This window comes from Cydia fagiglandana, chromosome 17 (assembly GCF_963556715.1).
Source record: "Cydia fagiglandana chromosome 17, ilCydFagi1.1, whole genome shotgun sequence".
NCBI lineage: Eukaryota > Metazoa > Arthropoda > Insecta > Lepidoptera > Tortricidae > Cydia > Cydia fagiglandana.
The window spans coordinates 13,532,824-13,549,923 of NC_085948.1; the positions used below are offsets into that span (position 1 = coordinate 13,532,824).

The 17,100-nt window shown below is 42.6% G+C and overlaps 2 protein-coding genes across 2 annotated transcripts; one reads left to right on the plus strand and one right to left on the minus strand.

Annotated features, from left to right (window-relative positions):
- Window positions 1–705: 705 nt before the first annotated feature.
- Window positions 706–5,834, plus strand: LOC134672511 (calponin homology domain-containing protein DDB_G0272472-like). The gene is made up of 8 exons (XM_063530452.1): window positions 706–1,064; window positions 1,197–1,397; window positions 1,601–1,712; window positions 1,994–2,161; window positions 2,808–2,935; window positions 3,409–3,602; window positions 4,712–4,911; window positions 5,720–5,834. Exons 1-8 carry the CDS (start codon window positions 736–738, stop codon window positions 5,768–5,770), a joined length of 1,383 nt encoding a protein of 460 aa, XP_063386522.1. The 5' UTR covers window positions 706–735; the 3' UTR covers window positions 5,771–5,834.
- On the minus strand, window positions 5,823–16,985 carry LOC134672514 (NADH-ubiquinone oxidoreductase 75 kDa subunit, mitochondrial). Its single transcript, XM_063530455.1, has 14 exons — window positions 16,918–16,985; window positions 16,440–16,607; window positions 15,600–15,931; window positions 14,522–14,663; window positions 13,893–14,018; window positions 13,260–13,355; window positions 12,219–12,392; window positions 10,937–11,102; window positions 10,201–10,352; window positions 9,622–9,828; window positions 8,635–8,809; window positions 8,147–8,309; window positions 7,372–7,519; window positions 5,823–6,794 (listed from the first exon to the last, which is right to left on the minus strand). The coding sequence occupies exons 2-14, from the start codon at window positions 16,602–16,604 to the stop codon at window positions 6,648–6,650; spliced, it is 2,193 nt and encodes a 730-aa protein (XP_063386525.1). The 5' UTR covers window positions 16,605–16,607; window positions 16,918–16,985; the 3' UTR covers window positions 5,823–6,647.
- Between the last annotated feature and the right edge of the window lie 115 nt (window positions 16,986–17,100).

Consider the following 17,100-nt stretch of genomic DNA (forward strand, 5'->3'; position numbering starts at 1 on the left):
TGTGTGCCCCCCCCCCCCCCCCCCTGTAACTTCTAAAATAAGAGTATGATAAAACTAAAAAAAATATATGATGTACATTACCATGCAAACTTCCACCGAAAATTGGTTTGAACAAGATTTGGTAAGTAGTTTTTTGTTAATACGTCATAAACCGTAAACCGCAATTTTATTATGTTACTTGCTGTTACGGAACCCTTCATAGGCGAGTCCGACTCGCACTTGGCCGCTTTTTTTTAATTTGTGAAACAGCGCTGGCTGAAAACGAAGCCATCAAGTTTTAATTTGCCGCATGTAGCGGATCGGATTAATAGGTTTTCCGGGAGTCAAAATATTTGTTTTCGTTGCTTTTCTGAAACTAAGTACCTTGTAACAATCTGTCACTTGTATCTGAAACTATCTTGTAATAACATGTTACTCGTACAGTTTTATTTGGCTCCAGAATACAATTACCTACTGCGGTGTTCACAAAATTACCAGTACGTGAAATTATTTATTACTTAGTGTAGTAAGCTTGTAAACAAGATATCAAATCATCACATTACTGTAGCAAATAAGACCGCCTGCTGTTAGTTAGTTTTATGTTACTCGTACATGTTTTCATGAACCATGAATGACAGACGATGTTTATCTAGACCAGAGCCACATAGATTAATAAACAATACTTCATTAGTTCATTACTATATTTTCAGGCACATCTTAAAGAAAATACTGATAACTGTAAACACTTATTAAATTATGGCACGCTTCGCGCCTTTACTGATTCCCAAAAGGGAATGGGAGAGAATAAAAAATCAAGCAAATTCAGAATCGGAATATAAAACGCCTTGCCATGTGGACATCGAAGCTATGAACGCACAGTCGAGAAAATGGACCAGCACCTGGCCAGATTCGTCACAGGGGAAAGTCAATAAGATGACCATGAAGAACAGGAAAGCTCGATTGGAAGAGATGGTGGAACTCGAAGCTTTCTATAAGAAGGAGAAACGCGATAATGTGGCTGAAAACTTGAGACGGGCTAGAAATATGATTTTTGAAAGAACTGGTTACGGCAGGGAATTGTTAAGGTGAGTTCTGTGGTGCTAATATTTACAATTTCAATTTTATATTTTTTAGAATTAATCCATAACAACATATATTAAATAAACACTACCAACTAGTCGTAGTAGGTAACTGAAATGAAACCAGTTTTATTGCAGTGCTCTTGTAGAATCTAAAACGTTGGAGGAACGAGACATACAAATAAAATTTGTTAAAGACATACAAGAAAAGGAAAAGATAATAGAAGAGGCTAAATTAAAAGTAGACAATCTTATGTACGCTGAATTTGAAAAACGAGAGAGCGAGAGAGTTCTTAAGAAAAGGAAAGAAAGAGAAGATGCAGAATGCAATAAAATGATGTAAGAATTCCCCTCAATTTTTTTACGGACACTTTATTGAGGGTCATTACAGGGCTTTATATATAATCGTAACTTAAATTAACTTAAATAATTCAATGGAGGCGTCCCGTCAACCGGGCTACCAACACAAAATCATTTAGATTCCTATAATACCTAATTTTTTAGAAGATCCTAGGTACTACAAGATTGCTCATAAATTACAGAACAGAGATGAAAAAAGAAGACGCTATTAGAACTGCTGAAATGGAGAAAAATAATCGTCAGGAAGATGAACTGTTGATAGAAAAGTTTCGTCAGTTACAAATTGCAGAGGAGGTACTTCATAGAGTTAGACCAAGAAAAGTCTGCAGCGATTTTGATTGCCCACGCAGTGCAAGTGTTATTTATACGACATAATTTCATAGACGTTTGACGTTTAAAATTACTTTTGATGAATCAAAATCGCTGCATACTTTTCTTGGTAAACTCTACATATTTAATAAAAATGCGCTATCTTGAAGGTTTGTCCGCATTAGTCAAAGTAGGCAACGCGTATGTGACACCCTGTGGTATTTTAAAAAATGTGACGTTTATTATTTCACATTCTTTTTTTTCAGAAACGCGATCATTGCCTTGACAAGGAAGCCGACAAAATGTATGAAGAGCAAAACAAAGCCATCAAAGAGTGGAGAGAGAAAAGAGAGGCTCTGGATCAAAAGCTAGCCGACTTGTGGTGCAAGCACCAGGACAGGATCCGGCGAAAAGAGAAACAAGTCTTCAACCAAGTATAGTCTTGTTTTAAAATATTTGTATAGGGTTAACGAGAGGAATATATACAACTCAAAGTGAACATATGTCCTGGGTAGATAAATAACTGGTGATGGTGATGGTCCAGGGCTTGATTTTACTCGCTAAACTGAGCTAGGTACTTTTACTATGGGATCAACCCTAAAATCGGGAAATAAATTTTGGCTTTTCCATAGAAAACGTCGACATCTGATCGGCCAAAATGTACAAAAAATAAAAAACATTTGTGGGTATTCGGGGTTAGTGCCATAATAAAAGTAGCTCAGTTTAGCGAGTAGAATCGAGCCCTGAATTTAAAGCCTCATGGTCAATAACCCCTGTATAGCCTCTCCGACTTCAAAGATCAAGTTCGCCACACATTTACTATGGCGTACCTACTTGATCTTAAACAAGCGGATAAACTATAGGTACCTACCTACAATAATTTACCATCACGAAATGTAACAGATGATAAGGATCCTGAACAATAGGAGCTCGATGCAAGAAAAGGAACTCCTAAAATATTATCCAACTAAACTAGAGTGGTCACGGCACCACCTATGGTTTGAAAAGTCTTCGACTAACAGTTGTTAAGTATAAGAAGGCTTCGAAAGATACCTTGTAACAGAGATACCCTGTTTATAGATACATAAAGAAAAACACGTCACCGGATACTTTAAAGAAAATTATGAATTGATTCAACGCCTCCAAGAAGAAAAAGAGAAGAAATACTACGATTTTATTGATAAAGGAGTAAAGAAGTTAGAGAAACGGTAACATAACTTTTACCTCGATTTTTTCGATCCACGGAATTTTCTTAGACTTTATACCTCTTGTACCTACTGTTAATAAGTTTTTGATTCATAGTGAGTCAAGTATTCATTTTAGGAGAACACACTCTGCCCTTATAGCACCAGTGGAGAGACACTCCTGACTTCGGTCGAACTCGGCTCCGCTCGGCTCAGCATTGCTCCGAGCAATTTTTAGGGTTGGCACCACGTGACTTCCTTTTGCGTGCACGACCACAGATAAGATTTTTTGACAACCCTAAATAGCCGAAACGGATAGTGCCACGTATTAGAAAGAGATAGCATGATTCGACCCTGAACCGCTGTCAAACTTCGGGTTTGTAGGAAGTGTCCTTTCTGTACGGTTGTACTATTATTTCTTCTGTGATAGCACTAAAATCCATGAGACATTTATTTTGAATTAATTAATAATACATAATTAATCCACAATTTAACAGATTGCAAAAGAGGGAAAAGGAAGAACAACTGAAAAGAGACCAACAACGAAGTTTGAGAACTTCTCAAGCTCAATGCTCGGAACTGCCTAATCAGCAGAGGTGTGAAGAGTATCATCGGAAAATCTGCGTCGACAAACTGAGCTTCCTTCCCACGAGACCTGGGAAACTCCACTCTAAACTAGGTCCACTCAAAGGTGACAAAACATACATAAAATGTTATAACCGCATAAGTTTCGCCATCACCCAATATTGACATACACATACATACATCACTGGCTCAGTGACCCAAAGAGGATCTTGGCCTCTGACACAAGAGAGCGCCATTCTGCCCTATTCTGCGCCACTTCACGCCAGTTGGGTATTCCGAGGGCGGACAGGTCTTTTTGGGCTTCATCACTCCAACGGTATTTGGGACGCCCAATATTGACACATAGTCCAAATCTCCTACCTACAGCTCTTAAGGCTGCGGTTCCACCAGAGATGTGGTAGGATGCGTAGCGAGGGGTGTATCTGTTAAGAACCAATAGGTTCTTTTAACTAGTTTCACAGTACCCTGCTTTTACTGTATAGATCGTGTTAGGTATTCACGAAGACGCGTGCCTCTACTCAAATTGTCATGTTATTAAAGGTTGGATTTGACAAATCTGCGCGTCATCGTGAATGAGTTGAATGACCCGAACTATAATACTGTTTTCACCACACCAGCTCGGAAAGGCTTACTTTGCACTTCAAAAACTGATAGGAAAGTTGCATTTTATTCACATGTGAGGCAAAGTAATAAAATGCAAATTTTGAGTTGTTTTCTTATGTTTGCTGGTAGAATTGACTTTTAAATGATGATTTTGGATGATAAATATTTAATAACATTCATTTGGATTTGATTTTGTTTGATATTTTACATTGAATATTTGCTTCGGGTTGGTGAGGTGAAAAACTTTTGTGTTTCACTCGGAGGCAAATTTTGTTTAACCCTCGTTCTTTGAAACCCTCGCAACGCTCAAGATTCAATTTTTCGAACCATTCGCTACGCTCGTGGTTCAATTTTGGAATCTTTCGCTTGCTCGGGTATCAATATTATAGCACGAGCGGTTAAACAACATCTTTGCCCCCTTGTAAAACAAATAACTATTACTTATTTGAGTAATAAAAAAATAGAACAGTATCGCTGAGGAGGACCGTATTAGAAGTGGAGTAGAATTAAACAAACACATTCTCACACAGCTCTGCTGGACACGCACCCTACGAATCAATCTATACAACTTACCTGTAATATTTTGATCTTTATATGTACTTACTCGCTCAGAATCCTGCCTTCCCCCGCCCCACCCGCCACGACCGCAGTTCCTAGCGCCATCTACCGCACTGCAAGACGCGCTGAAGCAACGCCGCGCTCAGCCAGGCGGTTGGTCAGGGACAGAAGCGGCGCATGAGCAATTTGCTAGACACGCCGCCGCCGCGCTCAAGGAAGCTGCGTATAAGCGCCCAGTACAGAAAGTCATTAAGGTATGTACAATATCCTAAATCTATTATCCTATTACATTAGCATACTCCGGGATTTTGGGTGCGGGAATTTTTTATACTAGCCAAAAAATGGATAACTGTAAAGTAAACACCAAAAACTATGCTCAGATGCCGGACAACCCACCCAGCGGGTTGTTTTGTACGCAGATATAGACGACCGGTTTCTGGGGTAGGGCGCCGTTTTTTGCCCGGTTGCGAAAGTGTTAAGCTCATTTGGAGCTTACTACTTACTTTTAATTCATAGTTTGGTAACTAATTTACAATGAACAAAGTTATAAATACCCGAAACCGCGCCTGCACCTCGGGATATGCCTATTTGTATCTCGCAAAGATAGTAGCTCTGTTGGACGAAGTTCCTCTAGCCATCCACCGCGCTAAGACGTGCTGAAGCAACGCCGCGCTCGGCCGGGCGGTTGGTCAGGCTCGAACGCAACGCATGAGCAATTTGCTCGGAACGCCGCCGCCGCAATAAAGGAGGATGTGTATAAGCGGCGGCGGATGTGCAGAAAGCCATTGATGTATGTATAACACTTACCGAGTCACTTGTTCAGAAGCGTCTTGCTCTCTATCGCTCTACAGGCCGCGTAGCCAAGATGCCAATCGCTTACGCTCCGTAGCGATCGAAACGCAACTATCACTGTCGCGCTAATATGGAAGAGTGATAGAGAGACATAATGCTTTTCGATGTCGAAGCGATAGCGATTGTAACCTTGGCTAGGCCGGCAGGATATTCGCAAGATCACACATACGTACAACGATCAACTAATCACCGTCCTGTTATCTATTTCAGAGTTACTGCAAAACGAATAATGTAAAGGAGCTGCTAATTCCAATACTTTGAAACGCTTCATATACACGTATACTTTTGGAAAAGGAGATGAAATAAAATAAAATTTCGACAATCATTATACTACATTTATTATATGCTACAATTGTTTACTATATACAATACAATTACCTGTTGATACACTTGTCCGTTCTTAGTAGCATTTCGTTCGTTCCCTTTTACTATGTTTTATTTCATATATTTGAGGTTGGAAAGTTTGGAAAGTTGAAAACACTAGTTTATACTTACAATAAGAAAATAAATAGCTTCAAAATCACAATGTACATAGTCGAATTCAATATAATTGTTCTTAGATAAAAGATGAGTGAGTTAAGATTCAACTATAAGATGCTTTCCTGAAGTATTTTCTTCTAAAAAATGATTGCAGAAAGGCAAAATAAAAATTTGTTATTTTATTACCCTAGAAGATATCTGCCGCTCGATTGTTGTACTATAAACAATTAATAAATATAACGATCAAGCGACAGTTATCAGGAATATACTTATTAAATACGCCGCATTTCAAAGTCTAAGCCGGATATTTTCTACCCTATTTTTTGTTGAACTTTTTTCAAAGTGCAGAAAAAATGATTATTTGATAATAAATATCTTTAGATATTAAAACATTATTTCAGTTCAGTTTCATCAGAACTACGCAATAGGTATACTTACAACATAACACGTAGCAGTGGCGCCCAACATTTTTTAGTTACCTAACTAGTATATCAAACATTTCCCTTTTTTATTCAAAAATGTGGTCTATAATTCTACTGCTGGCATAGCAGTGGCGCCCAACATTTTATAGTTCGCTGGCATATCAAACGTTTCCTTCTACGATCAAAAATGTGTTTTAAGTTCTACAAAATAAGGTAGAAAATACCGTGGTGGTGGTTTAATAAGGCGACGCCTTCTGCTTGATGACGGCCTGTACGCACTTGGCCATGGTGGGCGAAGCGCGCGAGATGGCGTCCGTCATGAAGAAGTCCTCCAGCGACTTCAGCTGCACGTCCAGCTTGCCCGACACGGGCTTCTGGAGACTCTGTGGTGAGAGAGATAAGGATCAGTTTTGCACGAACTTTAATTTGGTTTGTATTATTACTTTAATGCAAAAACCGTGTTTAAGCTTTGGTTTCCTAGGAAAGCAATGCCGTCATATAGCGACCGTAATAGAGCGGTGAATGACGTCACTACAACGTTGTCTATGTAAACCAAATGGCGCGGTTTCCTAGAGGGCGATTATTGACAGCGCAACGTCAAAAAGCGGTGCCGCCATTTGCATGACGGCCGTCTTGACGGTGTCGATAGTTTCGTGAACGTTTTATTTGATAACGGTTAAACTATTTCCATCTGTAATGCACCTTCTGTACCATTAGATTTGAATATATTATCTTCCGCACTACGATTATTTTCCTCTTCTGATGATAGTTTATCATCCACGTAAATTATAAAAGCTAAATCAAGGTCGTCCCTTTTCTCTCCTGGATACGTTTCGTTTAACTTTGGTGGCTGACGGTGTGTTATGACGCCGAACTTTCCACATGTCACCGTAAAGACAATACTGCAAAGACAGTGCAATGAATAATGTTAATTGTAAGCAGATTGTATGGTTTAGGTACCTGGTTGAGCGCGCGCGCCTGCGCGAAGTAATTGTTAGCCTGCACGTCGCCGTAGGCGAGCAGCGCGGGGCTGGCCTCGCCGAGCCGCGCGCGCACCGAGTCCAGGTTGTCGTACGGCAGCCGCGCACCCACCACCTCCGATAGGGCTCTGTAAGTGAAACAAAAAGTAAGCGTTCGTGAACCTTACTGCAACGAGATAAGGTCTAACGGTCAGTAATGGGGTTGGCCTATCGAAGTATATAGCAGATAGCGCCAGCATAGTTTGCCCTGTCAATCCCTAGAATTGTGTAAATTTTTTGTTTTTTTTTAATGGTATTTTTATGCCCTGGATGCCAGCCCTTTAAGCCAAATCGCATAGAAAAAGGGACACGCTATGAGAGCGCTATCTATAGCGAGACCTGACTCGAAAGCTAAAGCAATTCACGCTTCTAAGCAGGTGTTGCCCCCAACACTTCACGCTGACTCTAATTCGCGTAATAGAATATGCCATCTACTGGCTTAAATATAAAAATCGAAACTTGACATAATTCCTCGCGTCGATGAAATGGGGGTTTCTGTTCTGTTGTCTACAGTTATTGTATGCCTAGCACCCATATTATAAGCTTAGCTTAGTTTGGGGTTAGATTAATCTGTGTAAGATGTCCCCTAAACCTAATACTAATTTATTTATTTATTCATAAGTTCGTGGCGTTTAACCTTAACCGATCTTCTCCGTGTACGCTGCGCCTGGTGCCATCTTGACACCAGCTTCACCGTAGTGACCTGACACAAGTACCTGATGATCTTCCAGTCCTCCCTGGCCTTGCCGGGCGGCGTGACGGCGGGCAGCGTCTGCTGCGCGCGCCCCTCCGCGTTCACGTACGTGGCGCGCTTCTCCGTGTACGCCGCGCCGGGCAGCACGATGTCCGCGATCTCGGCACCGGCGTCGCCGTGGTGACCTACACAAAAACATATACGTAATCATAACCTCTAGCCGCCCATGCGTCAAACCTTGTCAGGCAAAATGAAAGTTTATTTTGTCAACACAAAGTTCAAATTAGAATGTACCAGGAGACTTTTTTATATATAATGACAGCATCCTTCGCTAACATGTCGCGCGTGACGACCCCTGCGTCCGCTCCCAGCAGGTACACAACCTTCGGTCCGACTTGTTGTCTCACCTTGATATATAATGACAGCATCCTTGGGCAGCTTATCGCGCGTGACGACCCCTGCGTCCGCACCCAGCAGGTACACAACCTTCGGTCCGACTTGTTGTCTCACCTTGATATATAATGACAGCATCCTTGGGCAGCTTATCGCGCGTGACGACCCCTGCGTCCGCGCCCAGCAGGTACACAACCTTCGGTCCGGCGGCGAGAGCTGCGTCCACACCGGGTTGGTAGCCGATGTCTAACGCCGCTACTTGCGACGCGGTTCTTTGAAGCACGTTCAGGACCTGAATACGACAAATAAATTAATAAAAAATACTATAGTAGAAAATCAGAATGTTTGCCACTTCGAGTGCATATTTATGCAAAATTTCAGTTTCATCGGAAACCGGGAAGTAGGTCAAATTTAACGGTAAGATTTGATTACAGACAAACAACGGAACAGGTGAAACTAAAGAAAAATTCGCCTTGTGGTCTGTGGTCGCTCCCTCATGACTGAGGATCGTGGTCATCGGTGGATGTGGATGCTCGCCCTTGTACTTCTTACTATTTGTATGTTATTTTGAATGTCTTGGTATACAATAAAGAGTTCACTAAACTAAATAAAAGCCTGTAAAATAGCAACGGATTCTCACCCACATAGATCCTACCACCGACTGCGCCAAGTTGATCGTCACTATATCTTGTCACCTTTACCTTAATTCAAAAATAAGCCTATTCTGATGATATTTATTGCCCACCTTCCAATCCTTGTCAGCGAGCTTGTCCTGCAGTTTCAAGGCCAGCTCCTGCGTGTGCGCGAGCAGCGCGGCCCCCTCCGCGCCGCGCAGCTGGTCGGCGCCGAGGATCACCACGGGCCGCTGCGCCTGCTCCAGCCGCTTCAGCACCGGGTGCGAGGACGAGCCGGACGCGAGCTCACCTTCCAGTCCTTGTCAGCGAGCTTGTCCTGCAGCTTCAAGGCCAGCTCCTGCGTGTGCGCGAGCAGCGCGGCCCCCTCCGCGCCGCGCAGCTGGTCGGCGCCGAAGGATCACCACGGGCCGCTGCGCCTGCTCCAGCCGCTTCAGCACCGGGTGCGAGGACGAGCCGGACGCGAGCTCACCTTCCAGTCCTTGTCAGCGAGCTTGTCCTGCAGCTTCAAGGCCAGCTCCTGCGTGTGCGCGAGGAGGGCGGCCCCCTCCGCGCCGCGCAGCTGGTCGGCGCCGAGGATCACCACGGGCCGCTGCGCCTGCTCCAGCCGCTTCAGCACCGGGTGCGAGCACGAGCCGGACGCGAGCTCTTTCACTATCGACGCGTCCTCGCCGAGGTGCTACGGGAAAAAGTAAACTATTAACTGTTATTCTGATATTGCAACAACAACATCTACGCAATTTAAACCCAACACAGCGGCATTTGAAAAAAGATAATAATATTCTCTTATTCACCGCCACGTATAAATCCACAAACTTTAAAAGGGTTACTAATCGTCAGACTTACATAGATGGAGCACAGACCACAACCGCCTCTTGAGACCGACTATAACTATGCGGTATGCTCTTCTTGTCAAAAGTTTGGCGACCCCTGTCTTGTGGCGTTATTCATAATCGTCTGACAAATCTAACAAACCGTTGATAATCTCAATCGAATCGAAAGAAATTTAACAAAGGTTTGTAAGAGGTTGCTAAGGTGGAGTGCGACTCACAATGTAGTCGTAGGTGAGGTCGATCTTGGGCCCGATCAAGGCCACATCAGTGTCGCGATGGATGAAGGCCTTTCGGATGCGCGCGTTGAGCAGCGGAGCCTCGAAACGGACGTTTGTGCCGACGAGTAGCACTAAGTCGGCCTCTTCAACGTCTATATGTAATAAAAAATACAATATAGCACAAATTATTACAAGAACATGTTGTAAGATAAAATCTCCGAGCAACACCGGGAAGGGAGTCGACATTCGCACTATTTCCCCTCTGTGTAAGCACATGCCCAAGGCATACACACAACTAGCGCGGTGCGTGTTGTGACTCATCCATACACAAAAAGAGATCGAGGTGTGCAAGATTTGTCCTTGACGTGTGTCATTTTCTATGTATTTGTGTCGTCATCAAAGATTGGATTTTGTATGTAGTGAATAAGAAGTACGACCGTGCTCGTTTTTTCCTGCAAAAAATGGCAGAACGATTTGTACGGTAAGATATCGCTTGGGCTCCAGCCTCCTCCCTTCCGACGTGTCGGATCGGAAGCCGGTGTTACTCGAAGGATTAAATTAAATGTCATTAAAATACTCAGACAGCTTGCGCCCATTAGCAGATCAAATCATTCATGCTTGTTTCTAATTCCATAAAATGTTGATTTTTACAATTGTTTATATTTGCTGGATAATTTTTCTTAAATTCTCGAACCCTGTCGTAGGTTATCCGACGATAGCTTGCTCCTATACTCACTGGCGATCTTAGTGTTGAGCAGGTAGGAGGAGCGCAGGTCGGTGCCGGCGCCGGCCGTGGGGAAGCCCTGCTCAGTGCAGGCGGCCTCGCTGCCCAGCTTGTTGGCGAGGTCCTTCAGCGCCACCAGGGCTTCGGCGTCGGCAAGGGCGCCAGCTACCACCACCAGCTAAAAAAAAGTCAATCTCAAGGTTTTTCAAGGTTCTCAAGGTCAAATTTAAAAGAGAGCCCGCAAAAGGGTTAGAGCTGTTCCCCACTGACGTCCAATTTTTTGCGGGTACGGTTTTTTGCAGGATCCCGTTTTCTGTAGTATGCATGCAGGATCCCCCAAACAGAATCCTCGTGCGAAAGTTACTATATTAACACCTATACCACAGAATAAATAATAGTACTACCGTACAGAAAGGAAGCTTCCTACAAAACCGAAGTTTGACAGCGGTTCAGGGTCGAATCATACTATCCGTTTCTAATATATGGCACTATCCCTTTCGGCTATTTAGGGTTGTCAAAATTTAAGTGATTATCTTATCTGTGGTCGTGCACGCAAAAGGAAGTCAAGTAGTGCCAACCCTAAAAATTGCTCGGAGCAATGCTGAGCCGAGCGGAGCCGAGTTAGGCCGAAGTCAGGAGCTTCGCACCCCTGCCTATACTACTAAAACGGGATCCTACAAAAAACCGTACCCGCATAAAACTGGACGTCAGTGGGAAACAGCTCTTATATGTAAATTTGCGTCACACGAATTTTATGACTTTCTGACCCGATGTTTGCCTGTGGATATGTGACGTAATCTATGGGTTACCCAATGCTTATAATTTGGTCACAGAATAAATAATAGTACTAGGTACAGAAGGTTCACTCTCTAACAAAACGCGTCTATTACGACGGATATGACCGCAAGGTGGCGCAAGCGCGAGTAGGCGTCCGTTCCGTAGCGGTGCGACTGGTGCGAGCCACTACTACTGCTAGACACCAAAACTGGTGTGGCCGCATGTACTTATAGCGACGTGACGAAATGGCGGCGTGAGCCACGCCTGATATCGTACATCTTGCACCGTGCACGGTGCAAGGCGCCTAGCTCATTTGGACGGTGCGAGATCTCGCATGCGAGTTTCATTACATTGCGTTATTTGATCGGTCGGCTGAGTTGATGTAGCCTCAATCATCCGCTATGTAACTAAAATCGCATGCGAATTTGCGTGCCGTCTAAATGAGCCCTTAGTTTCCTAAATAAGAAACATTTAATACTGCTCTCTGCAACAAGCGCCATCTATCGGACTTTGGTACCTTATCTCCGGGACAGTCCCTGAGCGCGCGACCAGCTTCCACTAGAGCGTCCTCCCACTCAACAGGAGTGAGGTTGCCTCGGGAGTCCTTCAGCATGGGGGTCACGAGCCGCTGGCGCTTCAGGCCGTCGCAGGCGAACCGCGACTTGTCCGACAGCCACTCTTCGTTGATCTCCTGGATATGGGCAAGATTAGTTTTAATTGTAATCCTTAGCTAGTGAATGGATCTAGATTGAAATGGACATGTAAACACATACCCCTTATTCATAAACGCGCTACAAACCTCAATTAACTAATAATCGTTTGTCGTTATCTGTCATTTTGACTTATGTATTTGTAAGAAAGGGATAAATCATAATTTAACTAAATCAGGCCCGTAAAGTTTTATGAATAAAGGGATTTAGTACTCAGCCAGCTCACAACTTTGAACCCACTATTGCGCGTGTTTTAATTAATTAAGACGTAAAATCTTAAAACGATAATATTGTCTACTGAAAACCATAGCATTTATTTTAGTTTTACCAGTTAAAAATTACCTACATTATTTTGTACTTACAATAGTTATACAAAATATCAGCTCGAAAAGCGGCCAAGTTAAAGTGGGACTGGGCTGGTCATGTCCGCCGAATGCCGCTTACCATTGCCGCTTATGGGCCAAGATAACCACGGAGTGAGTGCCCAGTGAGTCGAACCGGGGATCCGGCAGACCTCGTCGGCGATAGCGGGATAACTTAAGACTCCTTTTTGAGAGACTGGCCAGATGCAGCTCATCTTCGGGAGGAGTGGAAGAAGAGGGGGAGGCCTTTGCCCAGCAGTGAGACACAATAGGCTTGCAATAATGACCGCAAAAAATATGACCGGGCCCGAAAGACCCGAGAGTTTTAAAACGGAGATACAAATAATAATAGTTATACATAGACTAATTTACCTACATGACAGAATGGGTTTCAATTTTCACTTTGTTGAAAGCAAACAATAAATTCTCAAAAGCCCCTTGAACTGAATAAGTGTCCTGACAGGAACACATGGTGTTTTCAATTACCTCGTTGGTCCTGGGCAGGATGCGCAGCACCTCGTTGGTCCGCGTGGCCACCACGATGTTGCTGCCGAGAGGGTCCAGCACATCCACCGAGTCGATCTACAGTACAATCGTTATAATATAACAAGAAAAAATAACAACATGTATTCATGAAAAAAGTTGAAAAATTATATTGACTTGGTTTCCTAAAAGTCCAAAAAACAGTGCTATACAATTTACGACTGCAAATATAGTGCATAATTATTTTCCATCAATTTTCACGGAAACGTACGAAAGTGTCTTGCTATTTCAGTCAGTCTCATCTCAGTACAAAAAGTACCGAGCTTGACTGAAGTAGCATATCCTCCTAAGGCCCAGCCATACAAGTGAAAAATCCATAATTTACCACAGAAATTTGAACTCTTAGTGCAGGGAATAGATTTGATTTTGGTTCTGTTTGAGAATTGAACGAAACAAAACAAATGCGACTCTGTTCCAATTGAATATGATTTAGATTTCATCGAACTGAATAAGTACTATAGGTAGGACCTTGGGCCTTAGGAGGATATGACAAATACGAACGTTTCCGAGAAAACACGATGAAAAACAATTAATTATGCACTACATCTCTATGATTGTAAAATAAATGTATGTTACCCTGCGCGTCTCCCAGGGCCGGGCCGCGAAGCTGTAGGGCTTGGAGGTGAGCGCGCCGACGGGGCACAGGTCGATGATGTTGCCGGACAGCTCCGAGAGGAACATCTTCTCCACGTACGTGCCGACCTGACAATACAAATACCATATAATCACAGACAACATCCTCTAGACTGAGCATAGTCGCGCTACCCCCTCTGCCACGCATACGGTAATTTTACTCCATGTTCGAGTCGAAAATGTCTTTGTGTGACGTCCGTGTCTTTGAACGGACCAATCACGGCACGGGACTTCGCTCACCTCGTCCCGCGCACCCCCGCATTTTTGGCATCATCGGTTGCATGAAATAATTGCTCTAAACTCGGTCTAGAGGATTCCTAGTCAATGCATATAATAAATGATGTTGCTTGTATTTTAACACATTTAAAGATATGTGCTGAAGCTGATGTAATTATTTGGTTATAGGCGTGCATTACAGGGTCTGCCACCTTGTGCCAAGGTCGGTAATCTTACATTGACCTACAGTTTGCTCCAATAAGCAGGGTGCTGCCCCCTATTTGCACAATCCCTATAAAGAATCCCTATATAGAATGATAAAATATTTATCTTGCATTTGTAAATTAAAGTTATACCTGCATGTCACCACCACGGCCCGTGGTGCCGAAGTCATCGACGCCAGCGACTTCAGACGCGAAGCGGATGCAACGCGTGCAGTGGATGCAACGCGTCATGATGGTTTTGATGAGCGGCCCGACATCCTTGTCCTCGACGGCCCTAGCAGGGAAAATATGGTGTAAAACTAGTACTCGAACGAAACCGTATTTTTTGCCAAAACCGAAACCAAAGGTTGGGTACTACTAGTAGACCAATAATTTTTTTCGAAAATATTCCGAAGGTTCGGTTTTGCTGTAGTTTTTTACGGTTCTGTACCCAAAGGGCAAAAACGGGACCCTATTACTAAGACTCCTTACTAAGTCCCTGTCTGTCTGTCCGTCTGTCCATCTGTCTGTCTGTCACCAGGCTGTATCTCATGAACAGTGATAGCTAGGCAGTTGAAATTTTCACAGATGATGACTAAAAACAGAATGTAATAAATATCTAAGCGGGGCTGCCATCGTGCGCGAGTCTGACTCGCACTTGGCCGGTTTTTATGCCATACATGATTTTTATATCGTAGCCTGCCGAAATCAAAACATCGGTCAGATACTACTGAAAGTACAGTTTCGGCGCGGCCGGAAGCCTCGGGGGTTCTTTGCCCGACCGAACCTTCGGCCAAAACATGATATCCGAAATCAAAACCACGACCACTGACCACTTCGGTCAGAAATCTTTATGGGATATTTTTGTTTAATTGATTTATTCACCAAAGTAGAACTGTACAAATAACACATTTGAGGCAAAAAGTAATTGCTATCCAGGTAATTAATACTAGTTAATTGATTTGAATTTGAAAATCATCTGAGCTCTGATCATTAGAAAGGTATTATTTCAGAATGAAACTCAACACTAACTAACATTCTAGAATCCAAAATGCAATCATTTCAATACAGATATTACAAACCTTATTTAACATACTTGCTGCAGCAATTATTGAACTAGTTTCCAGAACAAAACTACTTACAATAAGTAGTAGTAGTAGTAGTAGTAGTAGTAGTAATCACTTTATTGCACACAACACAGGTAAGTGTGTGAAGAGTAACAATTTCTTACCTCTTTCCTGAGAAATGTATGTCAGTGAAGCGGCTCTTATCAGATCCAAAAGCCATCGATTGATCCTGAAGATCGCATTCACCACCCTGGTCACAGATGGGGCAATCCAGCGGATGGTTCACAAGCAAGAACTCCATGACGCCTTCACGGGCCTTCCTGGTCAAGTCTGAGTTGGTTTTGATCCTCATGCCCTTCATGACTGGCATGGCACAAGCTGCTGCCGGCTTTGGGGACTTCTCTACTTCTACGAGGCACATCCTGCAGTTGCCGGCTACGGCCAGCCGCTCATGGTAACAGAAACGGGGGATCTCTACGCCCACTTCTGCAGCAGCCTAAAATATTAAATATATAATCAGTTTTTTTTTATAAGTATATGTATTTTCTTTCTAATTAAGGTTGGCAAGGTGTTTAAACTTGTTTTAAAATGTGTGTTGTAATATTGACAAACATAACTTGAAATATTTTGCTGCATCCACCAATTTATCAGGATTTTAACAGAAATTTATTGTAGGCGAAAAATATTCATTCAGCGTACATCACCTGACTTTTCAAACATCTCACAATAAAAAGATGGGTACTCTATGGTATGACTTGTGGTCACATATCACATATATTATATGCATATGTTATATTAGTGATGATTTAAATCTAGGCTAACAGCAATGTTTAATCTTAAAGTTCAATTGCTGCATTTGTTTACCTTCTTTAATATTTATACTGTAAGTACTGTGAAAAACGTAACTCTATATGCAAGTTCTAGAATTGCATTCCTTATATCCCATTTATTAAGTTCCCAAATAGTATTAAAGCAAAATCATATGCGTAGTTGACGCAACTCACCTGCAATATAGTGGTGCCAGGGAAGACATGTACAGGTTTGTCGTCAATGAAAACTTCGATCTTTTCCGGTTGTTTCTGAACCTGGTCGGCGTAGTGGCGCGCGACCGGAGCCACACGGGGCGCCGCGGTCAGCGCTAGCGCCCGAGACAGCGGCTGGCGCAGCATTTTCTGCACAAACACAACCCCCGTCAAACACTTATGCACAACTCTCTGACCACTTTTAGACACTTAAAAACATGTATACTGACTCCCACGGAGTGATTCTAACTGAAATTATACTAAAAGGCCGTAATGATTTATTATTTAGCAAGATAATTAGACAAAATTATCTGTTATTGTTACATAAGTACGAACGGCTAACCTAAATAGTAATTATTATTATAATAAATTATGGATTATTATAGCACAATAACTTTTAAATACCGTTAAAATAACTTATTTTACTGTAGAATTGCGTCGTTTCTTATAAAAATCGTACCTAAAAATACAAATTTCGATTAGTTGGATTGAAATGACAGTTCAGTCAGAAAACTGTCAAGGGGTAAGGGTGAGTTGGTTTCAGACATTAATTAGACAGACTATTTTATTGCAATGTAAAATTCAAAGTATCAAACTTATATTTTTATTTAATGAAATATTTTCAAATGAAAAAGAAACGTAC